Below are 26,977 nucleotides of genomic sequence, written 5' to 3'. Positions count from 1 at the left end.
ATGGAGCTTCCTCAAACAGTTGAAAATAGAGCTACCATCCGATCCAGCAATTGCAGTACTGGGTATTTACCCCAAAGATACAAATGTAGGGATCCGAAGGGGTACGTGCACCCCAATGTTTATAGCAGCAATGTCCACAATAGCCAAACTGTGGAAAGAGCCAAGATGTCCATCGACAGATGAATGGATAAAGAAGAGGTGGTATATATACACAATGGAATATTATGCAGCCATCAAAAGGAATGAGATCTTGCCATTTGCAACGACGTGGATGGAACTGGAGGGTGTTACGTTGAGTGAAATAAGTCAATCAGAGAAAGACATGTATCATATGACCTCACTGATACGAGGAATTCTTAATCTCAGGAAACAAACTGAGTGTTGCTGGAATGGTGGGGGGTGGGAGGGATGGGGTGGCTGGGTGATAGACATTGGGGAGGGTATGTGCTATGGTGAGCGCTGTGAATTGTGCAAGACTGTTGAATCACAGACCTGCACCTCTGAAACAAATAATGCAACATATGTTAATAAAAAAGAAAAAGAAGAAGATAACAGGAGAGGAAGAAAAGGGGAGTATGTCAGAGGGGGAGACGAACCATGAGAGACAATGGACTCTGAAAAACAAACTGAGGGTTCTAGAGGGGAGGGGGCGGGGGGATGGGTTAGCCTGGTGATGGGTATTAAAGAGGGCACGTTCTGCATGGAGCACTGGGTGTTATGCACAAACAATGAATCATGGAACACTACATCCAAAACTAATGATGCAATGTATGGTGATAAACATAACAATAAAAAAAAGAATATCCATGTGGGTGCCTCAAGTGTTCTTCAATTTTAAAATGACCTTTTGTTGAAGATTCTCTTTCATCTTTGATCCCCAGATTTGTTGACTGTCTTGTTATTCTTGAAATCTAAGGGTATATTCATGTCTTTCATCTCCCTCACCTCTCACAACAGATAAGTGTTAAAATTTTGTCCATTCTGTATCTCAAGGGTCCATTCTCCTCTTTTTCAGTTAGGTCCCATTCATGGGCAGTCCTCAAGAGTCCAGTGTTAGTAAGAATCCTGCTGAGGTGGTTAGTAAGAATCCTGCTGAGAATTTCCTACCCTCAATATATGAGTACCCTTGATATAGGACCAAATTCTTGCCTCCAGCGACTATCCCCCAAGTGATATCTGATCATCCTGGTGTGCCTTCAGCAAGAGTCCTGCTAGGTCAGTTTACCCAGGATCCCCACTTACCCCAATATCACCTCTTGGTAATTGTCCATCCATTTCCCCTCCCCCTCCTTGCTTCTTGTCTATAAACTCTTATTTTTCCTGTTTGGAGCTGGAGTTGAGCGCGATCTGTCTCCCTACCACAGTACTCCACTGCCACGGTTCCCCTGAGTGAAGTTTGTCTTATCATTTTAACAAATGTCTGAATAAAATTTTCTTTAACAGAATTCACTACAATATTAATAAATGATTTTCTTTTAACAGAGAGATGCTATAGTTTGTGTTATAATCTACAATGGCTTTCTTAGCTTACTGTCTGAACCGGGACTCTTTAATATGTGAAAGAGTGTGCTATTAATAATTTTTCCAGGACAACAGTTCTGAACCAGGGCTGCCATGGTAAACCAGAGCATTTGACCGCGGTACGTGGTCAACTCTCTGACGCACTCCTTTACTGCCATCTGGCAGCAGTGGGGGAGATTGTGGGAAATAGATACCATTTTCTTCGACATGACCGCATTTCAAGTCTGCGTCAATGCTGAGGCACACAGGAATGATCTAGACTGCCCCTTCCAACCAGATCTTCCCTGGATCTGTGTTATCGATGTTGACAGTTTGCTCAGTTATTGCCAGATGGTAGCGACATGTCTTCCACAGCAATCCCTGGTGGTCCCACGTGTGGGGAAAATGTGGAGATATATCCTGAGTCATCCTCATGTCAAATCTTGGAGAGCAAGTTGTGCAAGTTTCTAATTTTAAAGAGGAGAATTCTGAGTCATAAGGGGTGAAGGCTCTTGCCAACAACCTACAGCTAAAAAAAAGAAAGCCGGAGTTTAGATTAGGAAGCGGATATCTTGACTCCAATTCCACTGTCTGTGGATCCGAGATCTCAAGAGAGAGAAGGGAAAGATGAAATTCGTGAAATCAGAAAGTCAAACTCTGTGCTCCCCTGGATTTGAGACTTGAATTTCCCAAAAGAGTCTCTGAGTGGGGATTACTAATCGGTGTTTCTCCTGCTTCCTTCCCCTCGAGAGGGTTGTGGTTGCTGTTCCCTTACAGTTATTCCCATTAAGTCACTGTCCTTGAGAGATGGTCAGTCTTGTGGAGGAGGCAGATGTGTGATAAAAGGACTATAATAAACCTGTAGTGGTCAACAATCTGTTGTTCCACAAACAAGGAAGTCATTGGCCTCTGTGGAGGGAAAGAGTCTACAGAGGAATCATGTTTGCAGTAAAATCAGTAGGACTTTCTAAGAGATTTGGTTAGGTAATATCAATATCAGATATCAGATCTCTGTAGTCAAATTTTTTTTTTGGGGGGGAAGCTTTATTTCTAAACTTGGAATCCACAGACTACCCAATACTGCCTGTTTTTAGGAGTTTCAGAAGCTCATGTCCCAAAGCATGCCCAGCCTATAATTTAAGAGCTAATTTATAGTCTTGCCCTCTCCTGCTTGCAGCTGGGGCCACATCAGTCAACCCACTTCTCTCTTTCTTCAGAGGCAGAAGACTGGGAAGTGGCCTTTTCAAATGTCTCCCTAGAGCTCAGGGGCGAGGAAAGGGGCACAAAGGAGTTTGTGCACTGGAAGGAACTGGCTCAGCTGTACCGTGCCAAGGCCACCAGCACAGAGATCACAGCTGAGTCCCCCAGCTCCTCGGGATGGGTCTTAGGGTGGAAGATGTTCCATTAGGTCTTTTAGCTGAGACCCCTTCCTTGGGCATCCCAACTCAGCTGCAGTGTTTTGGTAGGAAATCAGAAACTCTATTTCCTGCCTCAGATTCTGTGGGCGCCAGTAAGCAAATAGGTAACCGGATATTGGATTGCATCTCAGAATCCCCTTCTGTCCCATCTTTGGTGATCCTGTGGCTGGGGATCTGGCTGATTGCAGGGTCTGTATGTCCTGTGGGAGAAGACAGAAGCCATAGAGAGTGGGCCTAAGAAAACATCAACACAAATTCCCAAGCAGTCCCAAGCTCACTTGCCCCCAGGTGAAAGTGAGTCACCCAGCAGAGGAACCAGGTGTCCAAGGCAGGATCAGTGGCAGGATGAGGCTCTCCATTAGTGGTTTCTGATGCAGAGAGGAATGGAAGTTTTGGGTTCCCTTGGCCCCACAAGGTAGAATCTGGCTGTGAAGCCACAGTCCCTGGGAATACCCACAGCCTCAGGGCACCTTCCATAGGAAAGGGGAACCTTTGGTCCAAATGTGTGACCTCATGTTTATTTTGTTACATGGGTGACGTAAACAGGCTCCAAAACCACTTGAGCATTCTTAGGAAAAGTGAAGTTTAAGGAAAACACAAGAGGAGGTGGAAAAGGGAAAACGAGTGAGAATAACAGGAACAAGAAGATGGTGGAGCACTGTGCGAGAGTGCTCTTTTACCGATCTTGGAAATGTTGGCAGAAGTTCTCAGACTTTAGCATGAACAAGCCCCGCAAGGGGCTTGGTAGGATTAGATGTATTCCTGTAACCCACTTCCAGAAATTCTGACTCCGAAATTCTGATCCTGCCCTAGAATATGTCTGTTTAACCTGTCCCTCAGGTGAAACTGAGGAAAGAAATGATTTCAGACAACGGTTTCAATCTCTTCTGAGTGGAGATTTTTAATAGGCCAAAGTAACAAAAGAGAAGGCCACTTTATGCACTACATTAGAATGTTAAAATTTAAAGACTAAGAATTTTCCTGGGAATGGGAAAACTAGTGGATAGATTTAAGTTCCAGAAACCACGTTTACAAAAAAGAATAGAGGGGAAATAAGAAACCTAATTGATAATGAGGTGGGTGAAGCCGAGGGAAGAGAAGTTTCCAGGGTTCAGGGTAAAGTCAATATTGTCAAATGCTTCAAAGAGATCAAGTAAGAGGAGAAAGGAACAGCTTTTTGTCCAGCAAATTTATAATTTTAAGATTTAGGAGAATAGTTTCATAAGAATGGAAATATTCCTTGAAAAAGCTGAAGACAGCACCCAGAGGAATAATTCCTCTGTGATGAAAGCAAAAGTGTGGTTCACTGATTGTGCATTGTTACCCAGAGAGGAACAGATATGGGTAACTCAGGAGGACTCACTCTCGAGGGCTGGAAAAGGAAGCTGAAATAAACAGCCATAACATTAGGTAGACCAGGAAAGTGAGAGCTTCTGTTTTAAGAGGTCAGAATGAAATTTTGCCTGAGAAATGAAGTAAATTTGGACTTCTGGGGGTAAGACAACTAGGTTCAGCTTATATTGAAATAAGAGCAGAAGTGACTAGAGAGAATATATAAACTTCTCTAGAGCTGAGTGCTGGGTGGTATAGAAATGAACAGACTTTTTAGAAGTATTTTTTTAAAAAAAGATTTATTTATTCATTTCAGAGAGAGAGAGAGAGAGAGAGAGAACGGAGGGAGGGGCAGAGGGAGAGAGAATCCTAAGCAGACTCCCCACTGAGTGTGGTACCTAATGTGGGGCTCGATCCCACAACCCCGAGATCATGACCCGAGCCGAAATCAAGAGTCAGACACTCAACTGACTGAGCCACCCAGGTGTCCTGAAATGAACAGTTTTATAAACAGAATGGATCATTAAATTTTAACAGAGGTATTTTGAATTCTGTATCTGTTCTGTATAACTTCAGTGACCTCTCCAGGTAGAGTTAATGAAGGAATACCTCCTTTCCTTCCATTGATATTGAATGCATTGTCCCTCATTAAAATTTGGATCACATACCAGAGGATTTTTCAATTGTATGCACATCAGTTTTCAATTGTCTGCACATCAGGTATTTTTCCACTGAGGACACATTAATCTGCCTGTTCCCTCAGCTCCATAGAAACTAATTACTGACTTAGTAGGGTGTGAAGTTGTCACACTGAAAATTAACATGCTTTTTGTATTACCTGGATTTAACTCCTTGAAAAGAAATTAACCAGTCTTCACTTGGTCTGACATTGTTCTAAAGACTAAGGATCTTCGTCCCCTTTCTAATTCCTTCTTTTTTTCCTATGTTCTCTGTGTCTGGTACTCCTCCTCTGTGATGGGTACTCACTGGGTGTCCTGGCCCCTAACTGGAGAATTCCTGTCTTTGAAATCTGTGATCTGTAAGGTCAAAGTGACAGGCCTCCCGCTGTCACGTTGTTTGAAATAACCCGATCCCCTTGGCTAAAGCTGAATTTTCCAAGAGCATGTTCTTGAGTAAAATAGGACTGAATTGTTCTCTGTTTTCTGGATTTGTGATCTTACATGAAAGAAAGTCAAGTTGGTCCTCGCAACAAGGCTGGAGGACTGATATTTCATCTGTAACCTTCTGCTCGCTATGAGATCTAAGCCCTGGAAAGGACAGTCTATAATAATGGGGAGAAGAAGGGGGCCAACAATGTGGAAAAAGGAAAAATAAGAGCTGTCAAATCAGTCATGTCATGGTTCCAGGACTTTATTCTACTTCACTCCTGAGAAATTCCTGTGTTCTTCTTTTGGGGTTCTATGGGACATACGTTTAGCCTTGCAATAAATTCCCATTTGGCTTAGCTAGCTCTAGTTGGTTTCTGTTATTTCCTGCCAACCTAGTTTGCCAGCTCCTTTCTGAGCCAGACCCAGGATGTTTGTGTATTATGATTAGCTAATATTTAACACTGTGGATTCACTGTTGGCACAGAAATACACAGCTGAATCCTGCAGCTCTGTAGGCTTGATCTCTAGGCTACAGGGTGAGGTTTGGGGACACACAGCTAAAAATCTCTTCACGGGCATTCCTGTTTTATCAAAGATGTTGTCATCCTGGAAAGAAGTCAAGAACTTGAACTCTTTTGCTGGGATCTGCTGATACCAGAAAACATACCTGTGTCCCTTTATCGGGACACAATGCATTTCTGCTTTCTGTCCTTTCCCTTTGACTAGGTGTCCCGGAGTCTGGGTGACTTCTGCATCAAGGGTGCCTGGGAAAAAAGCAGACAGAAGACGGAGGCTTAGTCCCTGAGGGAGTCTGGTGGCAGGGATGAAAGCCTTGGAGCTGGGGGCTGACAAGTTCAGAAGGGGGGCTTACCTGCACTCAGGAGCCAGAGGATCAAGGAGCAGATGATTACTGGGCACATGACAGCATTAGTGAAAGAACAGAGGCGGCCAGGTTTCTCTGAGGCATTTTCCACCCCCCATAGCCAGCTGCTCTGTGACGTGATCACTTCACAGAACCCAATAGCCTTCGCTGTGTTGCTCTATACAAGTAAAAGCAACCAAAAAAGTAGAATATAGGAGACAACCGTATTCAGTCGTTGGAAAACACGTGGCGCAGGACTGTGATTATTCTAAAGCAAGAAAAAACTGGGGCCGTGTCCACACACGGGGCATGGCACATTTTCCTAGCTGAGGGGCCAGAGGGAGAAGACCACAGAAAAGATTCCCCAGCATCCCCAGAGTAACCATGCTTTCTCAGTGGCACAAAATCATGCTAGAGCAAGAGGTGCTAAACGACAGCCCAGGGCTAGCCCCTGTTTGCGTACAGTTTTCCTGGGGAGAGAGGCGCTTCTGGAAAGACAACACAAAGAGATTAGAGAACCCTCTTCCGAGAGAAAGAAACCAAACTGCTGGACATTTAAAAACAACCATTCAAAGTCTCTGAAGGTTGTCCCAAAAATAGACAGCAAATGAGGAAACACTTATTCCAGAAAATCTAAATCTTAGTCAGAGCATTGAGACTCTGGAGCATTTGAGCCATGCCTCCTGCAACCCCCCAATCCCCACCCCCCAGCCCAGTGTGATGGAAGCTCTACTCCTTGTGGGGGTGGTTGAGGACACAGGGCTCCCTCAGTTTCTCCTGGCACAGACTACCAGCATGTTTCATCCCAACCAGCTCCATGATGTAGAAACTCTATTCCTAGCAAGTGCAACCCAGGGGTCTGGGCTCCCTTTCTCCACCCAGTGCCCACTCATAGGGTGGACCCTCTATTCCCGAAACAGCAGGCCAAGACTCCTAAGCCTCAATCTTTCTCATTCCGGTTTGCTCATAGCCTGAAGGTTCCACACTGGGAGCCGCAAGTCAGAAAGACCAGGGCTTACCACTCCACCCAGGGACCCTCAGAGAACAGGGGTCTCACTCCAGGAGAAGTGGGCCAGTGCCCCCACCCTCAGCTCTGGAGCCGTGGTGCAGAGGTTCTGCCCATGGGGGGAAGCAGGCCCCAGGGATAGGGAACTGCGCAGCTCTGTTTTGACTTAAGGACCCACCAGCCTTGCTGAGATTTGCTAGGAATTGTACTGTACCCCGCGACCTGCTTTTCTTCCTACCCATCCTTCTTCCTCCGTTTTTCTTCCTTTCCTCCCTCTTCCTTCCATCTCTCCTTACAGAGGTCAGATCTGCATCATGGCCTGATGGCCTCCCAGCCTCCTCCAGCTTTCTCCCCATTTTCTCAGCTAAATGCCCTGCATGACAGATCCAGGCTTGGCATCTACTTCTTGGAGGGCCTGAAGTAATGCTTCTTTCTTAGGTGGGTTTGGGGCTTCGAGAGGGGTCACAGCCCGTAGTAAGCTCTACTGAAGTAACTGTCAGTTCCAGAAAATAGGTGGTGCCTATAAATTCATCTGATGGCCCCGGATCTTCACAGAGGTTCTGCTCTTATAAGACATCCTCATTTGGCTGCTGGGAAATGAAAGCCCTGAGCATAAATGGGAGAAATCAGAGGAGACGGCAACAGGAACGAGACATCAGCCCAGAAGGAAGCCACTTCTTTCCCACGTAAGTGGGATTGTACAGCACCTGTCCTTCTGGGACTGGCTTAGGTCACTCAGCAGAATGTCCTCAAGGTCATTCATGTCATCACGTGTTGCAGGATTTCCTTCTCTTTCAAGACTAAATAACATACCATTGTATTGTATATACCATACTATGCAAAATTTTAAGAGGGTAGATCTCATGTTAAGGGTTCTGGCCACAATAAAGTAAAATAAAATAAAATAAAGTAAAATAAAATTTAAAAAGTAAAATAAAATAAAATAAAATACAGACACTACTGACTCTTTTTTTTAGGTATTCTATTTTATTTTATTATTTTTAATAATTTTTTATTGTTATGTTAATCACCATACATTACATCATTAGTTCTTGAGGTAGTGTTCCATGATTCATTGTGCATAACACCCAGGGCTCCACGCAGAACGTGCCCCCTTGAATACCCATCACCAGGCTAACCCATCCCCCCACCCCCTCCCCTCTAGAACCCTCAGTTTGTTTTTCAGAGTCCATCGTCTCTAATGACACCACTCACTCTTGTCCCCAACTCTCTTCAAACTCTCAGAGCATCCAACACTATGGTCTTGTGTTTATTTTCCAGCTTTTTCTATCAGATTCTCCTAAGATTTTAATTTCCCTCCTTCCCTAGGTGTGTCTTCACACTTCTAGTGACCATACTTGCTAGAGAATGAGGCAATTCTATACTGTTCTGCTTGGCTAGAGCAAATCATACTCTCTTCCACCTCCTCCTCCCTCTTCTGGGCATAAGGATCAGACCAGAGCATAGAACATCTGCATCTTCAGCCCCGGGCTCCATGTTTTATCTGGGCCAGAATGAGGTGACTCTTTGCTCTTCATTTCTCTCCTCCCTTTCTTCGAGAGGATGTCGAGTGTTCACATCACCTAAAGAATCTCTAATCTGCCCCCTGGTTGAACTCTTTGGCCATTTAGCTCAAGATGCAACAATTCCTTAAACCTTGTGATGGAGTCACGAATGAGGGGAGGGGACCCAGAGACATTAGCCCCAACATCTCAGTTGAAACATAGGCAGAAGCATAGAGACACAGCCTTCATCATTTGTAAGGAAAGGGGTGTGGACATATGGTGAGCGAAAGAAAGGAAAAGCAGACCACCGTAGTGATGGTGGGTGGCCCAGATGACAGCGTTTAGCTTCTCTGAATTTTACTTAGTTACCAAATGTGATCTTGGGTAGTACTTCTTGGCCTCTTGATTAAAGAGTTGAAAGCATGTGATGCTGTTGATGACCATACGAGGTGATGTGATGAGCCACTGCTTAGTAGGAATCTCTATGTGTTCTTCAGAATTAAAATGAGGACACAGTTCCATCCTCTGAAGTAGGCATCCCACAGCTAGCAGATGCTTGTTCTTTCCTGAAATGATGATACATGTGTTTATTCAATTGGCCATCATAAATATTTCAGTCTCTTAAAGGCCGTAAGATACATACTAGCTTTTAGAAAGCTGTTCTAATACATTCCAGAAACCCCTTTTATTTCAAACAAGCTGCAGTACTTGATATTTTTTTTATTACTATTAAAAAATGTAGGGCAAATTCTATTCATTTTAATATTTCTTTTAAAGCACCACATCTAGTTTTGGGTATGTGTCCTATCTGTGTGCCACTTAAATGGTTCATACGCAAATTTATATCATGCAACATAGTTAAATACCCTGTGAATACTACATGTGCCAGGCAGTTCATTCAGCTTCACAACTGGCACAAGTTTTTAGCAGTTCTAATTTTCCCTACTTGACAAGGAAACCATGAGACTGCAGCAAGGATTCGTGAGAGTGGGGCCACCCCTTGTCTGGACCGGCCTGCCCGTTTTCATATTTCTAGGTCACCAATTATGTTAAAAAACAAAACAATTTTTAAAAAGTTCCTATTTATGTACTGAACAGAACAGAATGGGTGACTAAGATGATCCTGGGAAAATACCACAAATCGAACGCTGAGTGAGTGTAACCACTTTTCCACTCTTGGCCTAACTGTCAGTGGTTTTGGTAGGTTTCTGCCCAGCTTCTGTCTACAAATGAAGCAATGAGAGCCGTAAACCCGCTTCTTACTGTTGTCGTAGGATGGGCAGGTGGAATGGTCTAAAGGAGGCTCTTGGATCCAGGAAACAGAGAAGTTTATGCACAGGGGAGAGGTAAAAGTGCAGTTCTGTGTCTTTACTGCTGGCGCAGAGATACACTGCTGAGTCCCCGGGGCTTGGCAAGTGGATGCTGAGAGAACAGAAAGAAGTGTTGGGCCGGCTGGATTGGAAGTTCTCAGAGGTGTCTGCTTCTCTGTTAAGGTCTGTATCATAGTAGTAAAGCAGCAACTTTGGGGCTTGGCTCAGCTTCTGTTGGTACCAATACATGATGTCATGATTCAGATTCTGAGAACAGCTCAAATTCACTGGTCTTCCCACCCACGTAACCTGGTATCTTGGGCTCTGGATGACCATGGCACCCATGTGACCTGCAGAGAGAGAAAGAAAACGTAGAGACAGAGTCAAGAAGGAGACTGCTATTGCTGCCATAAAAGAAAGGTACAAAACTGAGGACAAGATAGCTTTAGTCAAAATACTTCCTTTCTGACCAGGACTCACCTGCTCCAAGGAGACAAAAGGCCACACAGTGGAGCAGCCTGGGAGCCATGGCAGGACCACAACAGGAACGGGGCATCTGTCTGCCCCAGACTCTGATCTCTGGGTGGAGAGATGGGCGTGCAGAGTCCCTGGTCCCTGACAGGTAGATCTACCTGTGATGACCGTCTGCTGTTGGCTTCACCAAGGCAAGGGTTACTCCTTGTTGTGATATTACACACAGCTTCCGGCTTGGCAGCAGAACCGGGGCTTGGCCAGATCACGTGTGGAGTAGAGGTGGTGCCGCCTCATATTGCCCCCCTTCCTATATCTGCCCCAGGCTCATCTGGACCTCTCTGTCTCACTCCTCATTTCTTACACCCTACAAGGCAAGTCAGAGGTTCCTCAACACAGGAAGAGCTTTTGCTAAACTATCATTTATAAACCTGTTGAGATGTCTTTGTGTCTTGCTGTCTGCATCACAGATGGATGACTGATGGCTGCAAACTATCTCCACCTTAATACAGAAGTCAAGCCCTGCAATTCCTCTATTTATATCCACACTTCAGAGAGGATCAAGGACATTCTCTACAACTCTCCGTTATTGGTGACACCATAATGCCTCCTTGTGGCCAATAGAAAAGTGTCTAGAAACATTTCTCCTACAGTCCCTGTATTTTCAACTCAGACCCTGAACTCAGGGAGCCTACCAGGCTCCTCCTGGGTTTCCCCTCCTAGGCCACATTGTGGCCCCCCCTCCAGGTATTGAGGTAGATGGTGCTCAGCCTGGTTGTTTTCCATCTCTTAGGGATCGCCATCTCTTGTTGCCTGATTCATAATGTTTTGAAAACTGTTGTTTCATATATTATGTTTATTTGTTTTAGCTGTTTCAAGCAGGAGGTTAAATTAACTCATGTTAATCCATCTTGGGTAAAAGCAGAAGTCCACTCTCAGGGCCATAATGAATTTCTTCCTGCTCGGTCCCCAAGAGTTTCAATGGTTATAGACCTTTTTGTCAGTTTCTGAGCATATGGTTTCCATTTCACACAGGAAGGGTAATATTTTATTCCACAAACATATAAGACTCAGTCTGGAATTTCAAATTCTATATCTGTTAACTTTTCCCTTTTATCTAGCACTTAAAGGCCTGACCAAATATTCAGTTTTCTAACTGCATTTCAGGGTCTTTGTGTTGTAATAACGTTTAGTCTATAAAGTCTGTGACCATTTGGGTGCTCCAGGATGAATGCAGGACATGTCATCATAAGTCCTGTGTCATCTCTATCATATGGGCACTGAAAAGCCAGCCTCAACTGTGAGGCCTAGATTTGGTCTGAAACCTGGTAAGTCCCCATAGCATTGGCTCTTCCTTGCTCTGCCTGTAAATTCTCTTTTCTCTTCTAACTGGTGAATTTCTTTTTCTTTTTGGATTACCTATATATTGTGTAGGAGGTGAGGAGTATTTCAAATTTAGAAAGAAAAATGGACTAAGACAAAGGTAATTATCTTCTTCCTGTTCTTCCTTTATAGCTTCATCCTAAATAGTCAGAGATACATTTTACAACTTCCTCCTTCCTAGGACAAATATACGCTAGTGTATATAAACTTAAATAAGGACTTTACTGATTTAATTTTTCCTTTCTTTTTTTTTTTTATTTGTTTCTTTATTTGAGAGACAGAGTGAGCGCATGAGTTGGGGGAGGGAAAGAGAGAGAGAGGGAGAGATAGAGAATCCCAAGTAGACTCCCAACTGAATGGAGAGCCCCACCCAGGGGCTTGATCTCACGATCCTGAGATCATGACCTGAGCCAAAATCAAGAGTTGGATGCTAAACCGACTGAGCCACCCAGGAGCCCCTACTGATTTAATTTTTCTTAAATAACCTTATATACTATACAAATTATGTTCCCCTTGACAGTTTATCTTGATCATCCCTACAAAATAAATAAATAAATATACATATTTGGTTTTCTTTTAACTTTTTCATGCCTGTGAAATGAAGCACAATACACATAAATGAGATCAGATCATACATTCTAGGAATGTATTTTTTTTTCTTGGTGCTTTTGTAGTCATCAAAACTTTAACTATGATTGGGGGCACCTGGGTGGCTCAGTGGGTTAAGCATCTGACTTTTGATCCCAGTTCAGGTCTTGATCTCAGGGTTGTGAGTTCAAGCCCTGCATTGAACTCAACCAACATGGAGCCTACTTAAAAAAAAGCAAAAAACAAAAAACCTTTAGCTATGATTGATGGATGAAACTAACAAGCAATAAAAAACACCAATTCTTTTAATAAAAGAAAAGTTTAGGGGGAGCAAGATGGCGGAGGAGTGGGGGCCTGGATTTCATCTGGTCTCAGGAATTCAGCTGAATGGGGATCAAACCATTCTGAACACCTACGAACTCAACAGGAGATCGAAGAAGAGAGTAGCAACAACTGAACAGAGAAGCGACCACTTACTGGAAGGTAGGACGTGCGGAGAAGTGAATCCGAGGCGATAGTCGGGAGGTTAGACGGCGGGGGAGGGGGCCTCCGTCGGCCGCTTCTGGCAAGTGCTAGAGCCGCGGAGCACAAAATCGGAACTTTTAGAAGCCGGCTCCGCTGAGGGACGTCGCTCCAGTGGCTAAGCGGGGGGTGGAAACCTCACGGGACAGTGTGGTCTCAGGACCCTAAGGGTCACAGAAAGACCGGGGGTGCCTGAGTGCGGCAGAGCTCCCAGATATCGGAGCGGGGAAGCCGGCTGCAGAGACGGAGCCAAGGCGCGGGCTCTCAGCTCGGGGTGGCCATAAACTGTGATCCGCGGCCCAGTCGGGCCACTGCTCCTCCAGCAGGGACCCAACAAGCCGCAGAGCCGGGGAGACTCCCCTTCCTCCCCCGGGAGGAGCGGCGCGGGAGCACACCGCGGGGATCTGCTGGGTTTGGAGACTCCACACAGGGTCGGGTGCCAGAGATAGAAAGGCTCGGTCACAGGCCGGGTGAGCACGGAGTGCGGCCGGAGACCGGGGACACGGGAGTCACTGCTTTTCTCTGGGGGCGCACTGAGGAGCGGGGCCCCGAGTTCTCAGCTCCTCCGGGCGCAGATTGGGAGGCCGCCATTTTCCCTCTCATCCTCCAAAGCTGTACCGAGAGCTTGCAGGGAACAAAAGCTCCTGAGAGCAAACCCGAGCAGCTTGCTTAGCCCGGACTGACAAGGGCGGGGCAATTCCGCCTCCGGCAAAGACATTTGGGAACCACGGCAACAGGCCCCTCCCCCAGAAGATCAGCACGAACAGCCAGCAAGCCAAGACCAAGTTTACCGATCAAGGAGAACGGGAGAACTCCAGCGCTAGGGCAACACCGCACATAGAATACATGGCTTTTTACCATGATTCATTAGTTTTTCAAAGGTAATTTTTTTAACTGTTTTTATTTTGAATTTTTCTTTTTCCCTTTTTCAACCAAAATCTTATCAATCCCTTTTTTAAAAAAAATTATTTTCATTTTTAGAGTCTTATTCTATGCCTTCATAGTAGTTACCCTTATTTTTGGCATATATATATAAGTTGTTCACTCTTTAAAATTTTGAGATACAGTTTCTTCTAACAGATCAAAATATGCCCTAAATCTCTAGTGTATGGCTTTGTTCTAGTCTCCTGCCTGATCACATTCTCTCCCTTTTTTTAAAAACCTTCTTTCTTTTTACAAACAACTTATCAATTCCTTTTATAAAATCTTTTATAATTTTCATCTTTATAGTCATCTTCCATCCCTTCATTGTATCAACCCTTATTTTGTACATATATAAGTCTTTCTTTCTTTAAATTTTAAGAGGCACTATCTTCTAACAGACCAAAATACACCCAAATCTACTCTGTGGCACTGATCTATGCACTAGCCTGATCATATTTGATCATATTCTGTTTTTTTTATTCTGTTTTTGTTTTTATCTTTATCTTTTTCTTTTTTTTTCTCTTTCTTTTTTCTTTCTTTCCCCTTATTTTCCTCTGGTTTCAGATCTTTTCTGATTTGTTTAGAGTATATTTTCTAGGGACATTGTCAACCTGTTAGCATTTTGTTCTCTCACTCATCTATTCTCCTCTGGACAAAATGACAAGACGAAAGAAATCACCTAGACAAAAAGAGCAAGAGGTAGTACCGTCTGCCAGGAACCTACTCAATACGGATATTAGTACAATGTCGGCCCTAGAGTTCAGAACCATGATTTTAAAGATACTAGCTGGGCTTGAAAAAAAACATGGAAGTTATTAGAAACGCCCTTCCTGGAGAAATAAAAGAACTAAAATCTAACCAAATCGAAATCAAAAAGGCTATTGATGAGGTGCAATAAAAAATGGGGGCACTAACTGCTAGGATAAATGAGGCAAAAGAGAGAATCAGCGATATAGAAGACCAAATGATGGAAAATAAAGAAGCTGAGAAAAAGAAATAAACAACTACAGGATCACGAGGGCAATATTCGAGAGATAAGCGATACGATAAGACAAAACAACATTAGAATAATTGGGATCCCAGGGGAAGAAGAAAGAGAGAGAGGGGCAGAAAGTATATTGGAGCAAATTATAGCAGAGAACTTCCCTAATGTGGGGAAGGAAACAGGCATCAAAATCCAGGAGGCACAGAGAACCCCTCTCAAAATCAATAAAAATAGGTCAACACCCTGACATCTAATAGCAAAACTTACCAGTCTCAGAGACAAAGAGAAAATCCTGAAAGCAGCTCGGGAGAAGAGATATGTAACCTACAATGGTAGAAACATTAGCTTGACAACAGACCTATCCACAGAGACCTGGCAGGCCAGAAAGGACTGGCATGATATCTTCAGAGCACTAAACGAGAAAAATATGCAGCCAAGAATACTATATCCAGCTAGGCTGTCATTGAAAATAGGAGAGATAAAAAGCTTCCAGAACAAACAAAAACTAAAGGAATTTGCAAACACGAAACCAGCCCTCCAAGAAATATTGAAAGGGGTCCTCTAAGCAGAGAGAGTGCCTAAAAGCAGCATACCCAGAAAAGAAAACGGACAATATACAGTCACAGTCACCTTACAGGCAATGCAATGGCACTAAATTCATATCTTTCAATAGTTACCCTGAATGTAAATGGGCTAATGCCCCAATCAAAAGACACAGGCTATCAGATTGGATTAAAAAACAAGACCCATCCATATGCTGTCTGCAAGAGACTCATTTTAGACCCAAAGACACCCCCAGATTGAAAGTGAGGGGGTGGAAAACCATTTACCATGCTCATGGACACCAAAAGAAAGCTGGGGTGGCAATCCTTATATCAGCCAAATTAGATTTAAAACAAAGACTGTAGTAAGAGATGAGGAAGGACACTATATCCTCCTTAAAGGGTCTATCCAACAAGAAGATCTAATCGTAAATATCTATGCCCCTAACATGGGAGCAGCCACTTTTATAAGGCAATTAATAACAAAAGCAAAGAAACACATTGACAACAATACAATAATAGTGGGGGACTTTAACTCCCCCTGACTAAAATGGACAGATCATCTAAGCAAAAGCTCAACAAGGAAATAAAGACTTTAAATGACACACTGGACCAAATGGACTTCACAGACATATTCAGAACATTCCATCCCAAAGCAACGGAATACACATTCTTCTCTAGTGCCCATGGAACATTCTCCAGAATAGATCACATCCTAGGTCACAAATCAGGTCTCAACCACTACCAAAAGATAGGGATTATTCCCTGCATATTTTTAGACCACAGTTTTGAAACTAGAACTCAATCACAAGAGGAAAGTCGGAAAGAACTCAAATACATGGAGGCTAAAGAGCATCCTACTAAAGAATGAATGGGTCAACCAGGAAATTAAAGAAGAATTAAAAAAATTCATGGAAACCAATGAAAATGAAAACACAACTGTTCAAAATCTTTGGGATACAGCAAAGGCAGTCCTAAGAGGAAAGTATACAGCAATATAAGCCTTTCTCAAGAAACAAGAAAGGTCTCAAATACACAACCTAACTCTACACCTAAAGGAGCTGGAGAAAAAACAGCAAATAAAGCTTAAACCCAGCAGGAGAAGAGAAATAATAAAGATCAGAGCAGAAATCAATGAACTAGAAACCAAAAGAACAGTAGAACAGATCAACGAAACTAGGAGCTGGTTCTTTGAAAGAATTAACAAGATTGATAAACGCCTGGCCAGACTTATCCAAAAGAAAAGAGAAATGACCCAAATCAACAAAATCATGAATGAAAGAGGAGAGATCACAACCAACACCAAAGACATACAAACAATTATAAGAACATATTATGAGCAACTCTATGCCAGCAAATTAGATAACCTGGAAGAAATGGGTGCATTCCTAGAGATGTATCAACTACCAAAATTGAACCAGGAAGAAAGAGAAAACCTGAACAGACCTATAACCACGAAGGAAATTGAAGCAGTCATCAAAAATCTCCCAACAAACAAAGCCAAGGCCAGATGGCTTCCCAAGGGAATTCTACCAAACATTTAAAGAAGAATTAATACATATTCTCCTGAAACTGTTCCAAAAAATAGAATGGAAGGAAAATTTCCAAACTCATTTTATGATGCCACCATTACCTTGATCCCCAAACCAGACAAAGACCCCATCAAAAAGGAGAATTACAGACCCATATCCTTGATGAACATGCATGCAAAAATTCTCACGAAAATACTAGCCAATAGGATCCAACAGTACATTAAATGGATTATTCACCATGACCAAGTGGGATTTCTCCCTGGGCTGCAAGGTTGGTTCAACATCCGCAAATCAATCAACGTGATACAATACATTAACAAAAGAAAGAACAAGAATCATATGATCCTCTCAGTAGATGCAGAAAAAGCATTTGACAAAGTACAGCATCCTTTCTTGATCAAAACTCTTCAGAGTATAGGGATAGAGGGTACATACCTCAATATCATAAAAGCCATCTATGAAAAACCTACAGCAAATATCATTCTCAATGGGGAAAAGCTGAGAGCTTTCCCTCTAAGGTCAGGAACATGGCAGGGATGTCCAGTATCACCACTGCTATTCAACATAGTATTAGAAGTCCTAGCCACAGCAATCAGACAACAAAAAGAAATCAAAGGCATCCAAATTGGCAAAGAGGAAGTCAAACTCTCACTCTTTGCAGATGATATGATACTGTATGTGGAAAACCCAAAAGACTCCACCCCAAAATTGCTAGAACTCCTACAGGAATTCAGTAAAGTGGCAGGAAATGAAATCAATGCATGGAAATCAGTGGCATTCCTATACACCAACAACAAGACAGAAGAGAGACAAATTAAGGAGTCGATCCCATTTACAATTGCACCCAAAACCATAAGATACCTAGGAATAAATTTAACTAAAGAGGCAAAGGATCTGTACTCAGAAAACTATAAAATACTCATGAAAGAAATTGGGGAAGACACAAAGAAATGGAAAAACGTTCCATGCTCATGGATTGGAAGAACAAACATTGTGAACATGTCAATGCTACCTAGAGCAATCTACACATTCAAAGCAATCCCCATCAAAATACCAACCACTTTTTTCATAGAAATGGAACAAATAATCCTAAAATTTGTATGGAACCAGAAGAGACCCCGAATAGTCAGAGGAATGTTGAAAAAGAAAAGCAAAGCTGGCGGCATCACAATTCTGGACTTCCAGATCCATTACAAAGCTGTCATCACCAAGATAGTATGGTACTGGCACAAAAACAGACACATAGATTAATGGAACAGAATCGAGAGCCCAGAAATGGACCTTTAACTCTATGGTCAACTCATCTTTGACAAAGCAGGAAAGAATGTCCAATGGCAAAAAGACAGTCTCTTCAATAAAGGGTGTTGGGAAAATTGGACAGCCACATGCAGAAGAATGAAACTGGACCATTTCCTTACACCACACACAAAAATAGACTCCAAATTGCTGAAAGACCTAAACGTGAGACAGGAGTCCATCAAAATCCTAAAGAAGAACACAGGCAGCAACCTCTTCGACCTCAGCCGCAGCAACTTCTTCCCAGAAACGTCGCCAAAGGCAAGGGAAGCCAGGGCAAACATAAACTCTTGGGAGTTCATCAAGATAAAAAGCTTTTGCATAGCAAAAGAAACAGTCCACAAAACCAAAAGACAACCGACAGAATGGGAGAAAATATTTGCAAATGACGTATCAGATAAAAGGCCGGTATCCAAAATCTATAAAGAACTTATCAAACTCAACACCCAAAGAACAAGTAATCCAATCAAGAAATGGGCAGAAGACATGAACAGACATTTTTCCAAAGAAGACATCCAAATGGCCAACAGACACATGATAAAGTGCTCAACATCGCTTGGCATCAGGGAAATCCAAATCAAAACCTCAATGAGATACCACCTCACACCCGTCAGAATGGCTAAAATTAACAAGTCAGGAAATGACAGATGTTGGCGGGGATGTGGAGAAAGGGGAACCCTCCTACATTGCTGGTGGGAATGCAAGCTGGTGCAACCACTCTGGAAAACAGTATGGAGGTTCCTCAAACAGTTGAAAATAGAGCTACCAGCCGATCCAGCAATTGCACTACTGGGTATTTACTCCAAAGATACAAAGGTAGGGATCCGAAGGGGTACCTGCACCCCGATGTTTATAGCAGCAATGTCCACAATAGCCAAACTGTGGAAAGAGCCAAGATGTCCATCAACAGATGAATGGATAAAGAAGAGGTGGTATATATACACAATGGAATATTATGCAGCCATCAAAAGGAATGAGATCTTGCCATTTGCAACGACGTGGATGGAACTGGAGGGTGTTATGCTGAATGAAGTAAGTCAATCAGTGGAAGACATGTATCATATGACCTCACTGATATGAGGAATTCTTAATCTCAGGAAACAAACTGAGGGTTGCTGGAGTGGTGGGGTTTTGGGAGGGACGGGGTGGCTGGGTGATAGACATTGGGGAGGGTATGTGCTATGGTGAGCACTGTGAATTGTGCAAGACTGTTGAATCACAGATCTGTACCTCTGAAACAAATAATGCAATATATGTTAAAAAAAAAAAGAAGAAGAAGAAGATAGCAGAAGGGGAAGAATGAAGGGGCGTAAATCGGAGGGGGAGACGAACCATGAGAGACAATGGACTCTGAAAAACAAACTGAGGGTTCTAGAGAGGAGGGAAGTGGGGAGATGGGTTAGCCTGGTGATGGGTGTTAAAGAGGGCATATTCTGTGTGCAGCACTGGGTGTTATGCACAAACAATGAATCATGGAACACTACATCAAAAAGTAATGATGTAATGTATGGTGATTAACATAACAATAAAAATTAAAACAAAAGAAAAGTTTACAGGCCTCCTTAAGACACAGTCTATGATTGTAAGGCTGCTTGGTCAGAGTCAGGAATTTTTTAGATTCTTTGTGCCACTCAAAGAGGCAGAGAGAGGACATCACCCCCCACCCCAGGTATAAAGAGTATTAATACAGTAGAAGGAGAAGAAGAAAAGTAAAGTGTAAAATATTACAGTTCCTAATGGGGTTGAAGAGTTGCTGCAAGGCAGTACCAGGGATGGAAGGAGAGGAGGTAATGGGAGAGAAACAGATGCTTGAGAGAGCAATTTTGGAGATGATTCAAATTGTTTGTGATTACAGGTCTAGAATATAAAAAGTAGATGTGAGTATCTGAGATACACTGGAGGAAATGATCACTGAAGTGAGCAAATGAAAAAACTGAGAAGCCCCGTATCATCTAGGTGTTGCAAGCCATCTAAGATGTTGGGGGTTTTAAGGTAGGAGAGATGAGAAATGCTTGAAGATCAATAATGAAAAGCAAATGGGATGCCAGTGCTCATGAGGGTCACTCACAGAAACCAAAGATACCACCACTTAATGCCAGTAAGAGGAACTAAATTCCCTACCACTCCATTTCTACTGGGAAGTCAGGATCTGGGAACTGCAAATCTAGGATTATGATAGTGGATGTGGATTCATAGGACAGTATTCACATGATCTTGAATTTCCAGTGAAACTTAAAACGCAGACCTCTTAGAGCCAAATGCCACCAAAGCATTGCTGACTATATTACAATCTTATGTGTATGTGGGCTGCCATTGGAATACCTGTGAAAAATAAGACTGTGGAATTTGAGAATTACCACAACCAGGATGAAATGCAAGGTGATGACTATGAATTTCAGGCAAAATCCAGAGAAGTGTTTGTGGTCCTGGATCCGACAAGGACATGCCCAGAGAAGTCAGGGTGTGCATTCAGAACTGGTCGAACGAAGTACGACCAGTTTGGGAGACATCATTTGGGAACTCTGTGTTTTTATAAATCAGGCACCTGGCCGTGGATTCATAGCTTTCTGAACAGCTGAAACAGCATTAGACAGCAGCAACCAATGAGGAGTAGATGGAAGGGACAGACCCCCAGGTGGGTAAGGATAGAAAGAATTCAAATATTTCTCAAGAGAAGAGTACAGAAACATCCAAAGAAAAGAGTATCTGGGTCTACCATGTTTGCTTTCTATTCTTTTAGTTCCTTGCATGTGTGTTGTGGAAATAATAAAGTGGAATGTTACATGTAAATCGAATTTACATTAAAAAATGAATTCGGGGCATCTGCCTTAAGCTCTGGTCATGATCTCGAGGTCCTGGGATCAAGCACCATGTTGGGCTCCCTGCTCAGCCGGAAATCTGTTTCTCCTTCTCCCTCTGCCCCTCCCCAACTCATGCACATGCACGCGTGATCTCTCTCATAAACAAACAAACAAACAAAATCTCTAGGAGCATCAAATGATACAGCAGCTCTGGAAAATAATATGGTTCTGTATTTCAAAGGTAAGAACACACTCACCAGGTGACCCAGCAATCTCACTCCTGCGCATAAATGTATCCCAGAGAAATGAGGACTTATGTTCACCCAGAACCCTGAGCATAAATGTTTAGATATAGAAGCTTTATTTGTCATAGTCAAAAACTAGAAACAACCAAAATGTCCCGCCGGAGATGAATGGCTAAACGAACTCTGGTACATTCATGCCGTGGAACACAACTCAGTGATAAAAGAAACGAACTATGGATAAATGCAGCAACTTGGCTGAATCTCAAGGGCAATATGCCGAGGAGAACAAGCCCATTTCAAGAGGTCACCTATTATATGATTCCATTCATAAAACAGTCTCAAAATGACAACATTATAGATATAGAGAATAAATCAGTGGTTCCCAGGGGTTGGGGTGGTGTGTGTGTGTGTGTGTGTGTGTGTGTGTGTGTGTATGACATTATAAAGGAAGATTTTGGGTGTTGCAACAGCTCTGCATCTTGACTGTGGTGGCAGCTGTGTGAACCTATACGTGTGACAGAAATAACATAGAACTGCTTCCACACTCGGGGCCAATGTCAATTTCATGGTCTTGATAACTTGAGTATGATTATGTAAGATATGGTCATGGGTGGAAACCAGATGATGGGTGACTAGACCCCTTTGTTCTACTGGACAGCTTCCTGTGAATATATAGTGATTTTTAAATGAAAAGTTAAAAAAATGTGAGGGTGGAAAATAATTCTGCTACAATTAAGGAAGACTGTTCGGAAAACAGAACGAGAAGGGTTGGAAGAAATGGGAAGGGCTGGGTGGGTCTGTGGAGACAACCACGCCCGCTTAACCATTCTGATGAAGGTGAAGGCACAAGGGAGCAAAGATCACCAACTTAAGAAAACCCAGGCTATGTGAGGCATAGTTTTGAGTTTACTTAATCACTTGAAAGCCCAGTGGGTGACATTCACCCTCAGTCTTGGACTCAGTCACCCTCTGTGAGAATTTGTGAGGAATGCCAGAAACCCACCCCCTATTGTCTTCCTACCAAAAGTTTTCTACTGTGATACTGAGAAGTATCTGTTCTTGCCTTCCCCAGAGACATGAAGAACACCAGACCCACATCCCTGTGCTGACAGGGGAGAAGCTTCGAAAGACTGCAGAGGACAGCTGGGGGCTGGAGGCAGAAGGGGAAGCTTGAGGGTTTCTGCATCGGGAGGGGGTGACTCGGCAGCACTGTGTCTACACTGCTGGCACACAGGTACGTGGCTGAGTCTTCAAGTTCTGTGGGCTTGATCCTCAGCGTGGAGAATGATTTGTCAGGCATCTCTGCTGAGAACCGTTTCTTGGGCATCCCCGAGTCATCTACAGGAGCTTGATTGTTGAAATAGATCAGCAGCTCTGGTCCCTGCCCCGAGGTCCATCTATACCAGTAAAGGCCTGTGTGACCAGAAATAGGCTTGCATCTCAGGGTTACTTCTTGTCCCACCTTTGTCACCTTGTGCCTGGGTGCCTGGATGACTCCAGCATCTGTAAACTCTGTGGAAAAGGACAGAATTTGGAGACAGAATAAAGAACCTTAACGGACTTATAATTGGAAATATCTAAAAATGCTGATTGTTTATTTCTGGGGACTCACCTGTTCCCAGGAGACAAAGGGCCACACAGCAGAGGAGCCTGGTGGCCATGGCAGGGTGGCGGGGAGGAGGCTTCACCGGATGAGGCCCTTGTGGGCATGAACAGAGGGGCGGGGCATCCTAGTTCCTCTGAGTTCCACAAGGTGGAGAGTGCCCCAACAGTGATATTTATTGCTCTCTGTCACTGCTCATGGGACCTCCTTCCAAAGGTGAGCATTAATTCTCTACAGAAGATTGACTGGACTGGATCATAACTACTTCAGGATGTGGTTGGCTCATTCAAAGCACCTCCCCCAACTGTACCCGTCACAGCCCTGAGCCTCCAGCACTCTGCTGTCCTGATGCATCACAAATCTACTGTCTGCTGGACATTTCCAAGACTGGGTGTGCCACCAGGGCCACAAATTCTGATACCAATACATTACTTTTCAAATCTCAAGACTTTCATTATTCCTCTCATGGGCAATCTCTATCTCCCAGACACAAAATCAAAATAATTCCTTGCTTAATTAGGGCTTTGCCTCAGATTCCTCCCAGAAGCATTTTGACTGGGCCACTGCGCTCTTTGGGAAGAGACCTAAATGGAAGTGCTGGGAAGAGACAGGATTGTGAAGATGTTATTCCTAGTGAAGGCTAGAGACCGATGCCCTCGTGCTGTGTGATTTCCCCCAGCCCACAGCACAGCGCTTCCTGTAACTGCATTTCTATACGTAAGGGATGCCATTTTACTTCTCTGTGGTGAAGCTCAAAATTGTGTTAATCCTTCAGGCACTGGTATGGATTGTATATGATAAATGAGAGCTTTAGCTCTCCTTGAAAATCCACAATAAAGTACTCCCCAGTTAATCCTGATCTTCTGATGCCTAGCAAATCTCTACAAGGTTCTTCAATGATTAACACCTGACTCTCTCCCTCTACTAAGGTAACTAATACTTACAAACTCTTTTGGAGGTGGGGATGGAAATCTGGAAAATGACCTGTTTCTTGGGGTATGAATAGTAATGATTTTTGTCCATAGAGAAGATGGAACACATTAGCTCCATGTTTCCGCTGTTGGTGCAGAGCTCTACTCCTCCAACTTCCCAAGCTGGGAGTCTGTCAAGATGAGTGAAAAAGGTATGATTAGCCACTTGGAAGTTATGATAGTAACACTTTTTTTTTTTTAAGATTTTATTTATTTATTTGACAGAGAGAGAGACAGCAAGAGCAAGAACACAAGCAAGGGGAGCGGGAGAGGGAGAAGCAGGCTTCCTGCCGATGGTGGGGTTCGATCCCAGGACCCTGGGACCATGACCTGAGCTGAAGGCAGATGCTTAATGACTGAACCACCCAGGCCCACCAACACTTCCCTAACAGTAGAGAATCAGCAGTGCTCACTCCCCAGTCCTGTGTTTACCTGTTTCAGGGTAGCATCCTTTAGCCCGTGGGTGAAGAAGGCAGAGCTGCTTACAGAGTTTAGGAAGCACAATATTAACAGAGATACATGGAAAGCACCCTGAAATCAGGGCATAGCATTCCAGCAGGGATTTTCTTACCCCTGTCCAGGATCTATCTCCTCCAGGATACACAAGATCATAAAACAGAGAACCTTCGAACATGTAACAAGTTCAGAAAGTGAGTGGGCTGACTCCTTCCTCAGTACTCTGATCTTTAGTTGAAAGAGAAGTCAGACTTAAAGCCACTCTAGGCCCTGGTGATGTTAATGTATTTATGGACTTCTGAAGGTTCAGAGCTGCTCTGACTTAGAATATAATCGGGCTGTCCTCAGAGCGCTGCCTTAACCCCCTGGCCTACCCCATCCCCCTCAGTAGGATGGGACCAGGTTGGGATTCCAACAGCTTCTCTGATGTTCCTGGCTCGGTAGCTATTTTGTTTTGCTTCTATCAGGACACACAGTTTTATCCAAGCAGCCCCTGGCCCCCAAAATCCTGTGCTTGCTCAGAGGTGCCCACAGGGCATAGACAGATGGCCTTGAGGGCTCATTTCCTAAATCTTCTCAGCAACTTAGCCGAAAGCTGGCTCAGTGATCTATATTAACTTAGAGAAGAGCAAGATCCTCTTTTCTATCAAGACACTTCTACTGGGAAGGGGCTTCCATTATTACGTAGTCACAGAAACGTGCCCTACCCCGGCCTCCTGTCCCAGGGCAGGGCAGGGGCCCATTCCATAGAAAATTGGCCCGGAGCTCTGCAGTCCATCTTTGACCCACATAAACGCACACCTCTGTGTGTTCACAGGACTTGGGTTGGGGATCGTGTGCTTGTTTGCTTCTGCATGTGTCTATTTTTCCCACAACACACACAAAAACTATCTCAGTTTGGACTGATGGTGCTACTGTGGTGTGTATATGTGGCCCCTTTGCCTGGCAACCATTCTATGCTTGCCTGCAGTTTCAAGCTCCCTATTGGTCTTAACCCATTTGCACAAGAATAGAAGTCTTTGGGTGCTTCCCTACTCTCTCCAACATTCACCCAGTGTCTGCAAATCAAGGTCATGATTCAGCCATCAAGCCAGAGCTTCTCACTAAGGCCCACGGCCAGGCGACTCTCCCAGCTTCTCCCCAGAGCCGCTGAGTGGTAACGGAACCAGTGTCTCCTGGTGGCCAGTGGGCTAAGAGCCAAAAAAGGAAATGAGCCTTTTTTGTCAAGACCCAAAGTGCCCTATGCTGTGTTACATGGGTATAGGTGCAGAGGGGAGCTGCAGATGTTGGTATTCTAGGGGCTCAAAAATAATAACCCCTGTTTCTAAGACTGAAAACATTTGAGAGAGAGAGATATTGAAGTCAGAGAAACTGGAATCCAAATGGCAGCTTTGGTGCTGGTGAAGGTGGGGCTGAAAGGTGCAGCTTCAATAGCATTCCTCTGAATTGAATGGCCAACCCCCCTGACTTCCCTACCGAAGAGAGTCTGCCTACTGATTTTACTGTAATTTCAAGGCAGGAGAACAGAAAGTGTCTTCCCCAGATGCAGACAAATACAAAGATACAAGCTGGAGGGTGTGATCTGAGCCTGTTTGGTTCCTTCCTTTCAAAAGTCACAATCAGCTAACTCCGCTCTCCTGCTACAGAGAAGAGAGAGGGGATGGGTGGTGGCAGCTCTGGAGGACCGCCCCCATGAAACAGAGTGCTGAATAATATTGTATGCAAGTGTTGCACTTGTGAGCAGAAAGAGATGAGCATCTGTTAGGACAGTTCTGCTCCCACCTGGAGACATCTCCTCCAATATCATTACTGCTCTTTTGGACACCCCTTGGAACAACAGTTGTGCAATTAAGCAGGGTCTCAGAAGATATGAAATGATTCAGAACAGTATAGTAATTAACTCCAAGTCCACACTGGCTGAAAAACTGAGAATTAGCTATTCTCCCTTCCCTCCCCAATCTGTCCGGCCATATTTCCCATGACGACAAAATAGAGGATCAGTGCCAAAATGAAATGACATCATAATCAACTACCAATAATAAAATACCAACACCCAGCGATGCCCTGAATCTGAATCTGTATTACCTTCATTATAAATTTCCTTGTAAGCATCCAGGAAAGTCCAATTCCATTTCTTTTTTTTATCAACTGACTCTCTTTGCTCAAATATGGAATGTTCCAGGCCTTGAACCATATTTATTCCTACTCTAGCTTTTTAGTTCTACAAGAATGATGCAAATGTAATCATTTTATTTCCCTTTGCTCTTACCTCATTCTTTAAGAAAGATTAGGTTGAATTTCCAAAAGTAGAAAATGCTTTTAAAATTCATCCTGTTCCGTCTCAAACATAGTAATGTTAGTAATAATCACTGGAACTAAATTTTTAAATTTTATGTTTGCATCCTGATCCACGTCATGAATCTTTGTAATATAGTCTCGAAGGTTATCTCTGTGATCCTCCCCAGTGAGAGATGTGACATTTGTGACATCTGGGTCTTCTAAGACAAGCACTATGAAAACAAATATTGCATATCTTCAAATTCCTCTGCTAATGCCTTCTACAAGGTATTCTCATTGTTTTGCCTCTTCCTTATTTATTTGCCCCATTTTTCCTAA

The 26,977-nt window shown here is 43.5% G+C and overlaps 2 gene segments (V, D, J or C); both read right to left on the bottom strand.

The window, feature by feature from the left end:
* The window catches only part of LOC113911840, a 150,958-nt gene that overhangs the window by 107,234 nt on the left and 16,747 nt on the right, over positions 1–26,977 (bottom strand).
* LOC113910957 lies at positions 22,226–23,858 on the bottom strand. The segment is given in 2 exon segments: positions 22,226–22,843; positions 22,944–23,858. Coding segments are annotated over 2 exon segments (555 nt in total).

The sequence above is a fragment of the Zalophus californianus genome, chromosome 12, assembly GCF_009762305.2.
Source record: "Zalophus californianus isolate mZalCal1 chromosome 12, mZalCal1.pri.v2, whole genome shotgun sequence".
NCBI lineage: Eukaryota > Metazoa > Chordata > Mammalia > Carnivora > Otariidae > Zalophus > Zalophus californianus.
Note: the sequence above shows the minus strand (reverse complement) of the source record. Positions and strands in the feature narration are given on the sequence as shown.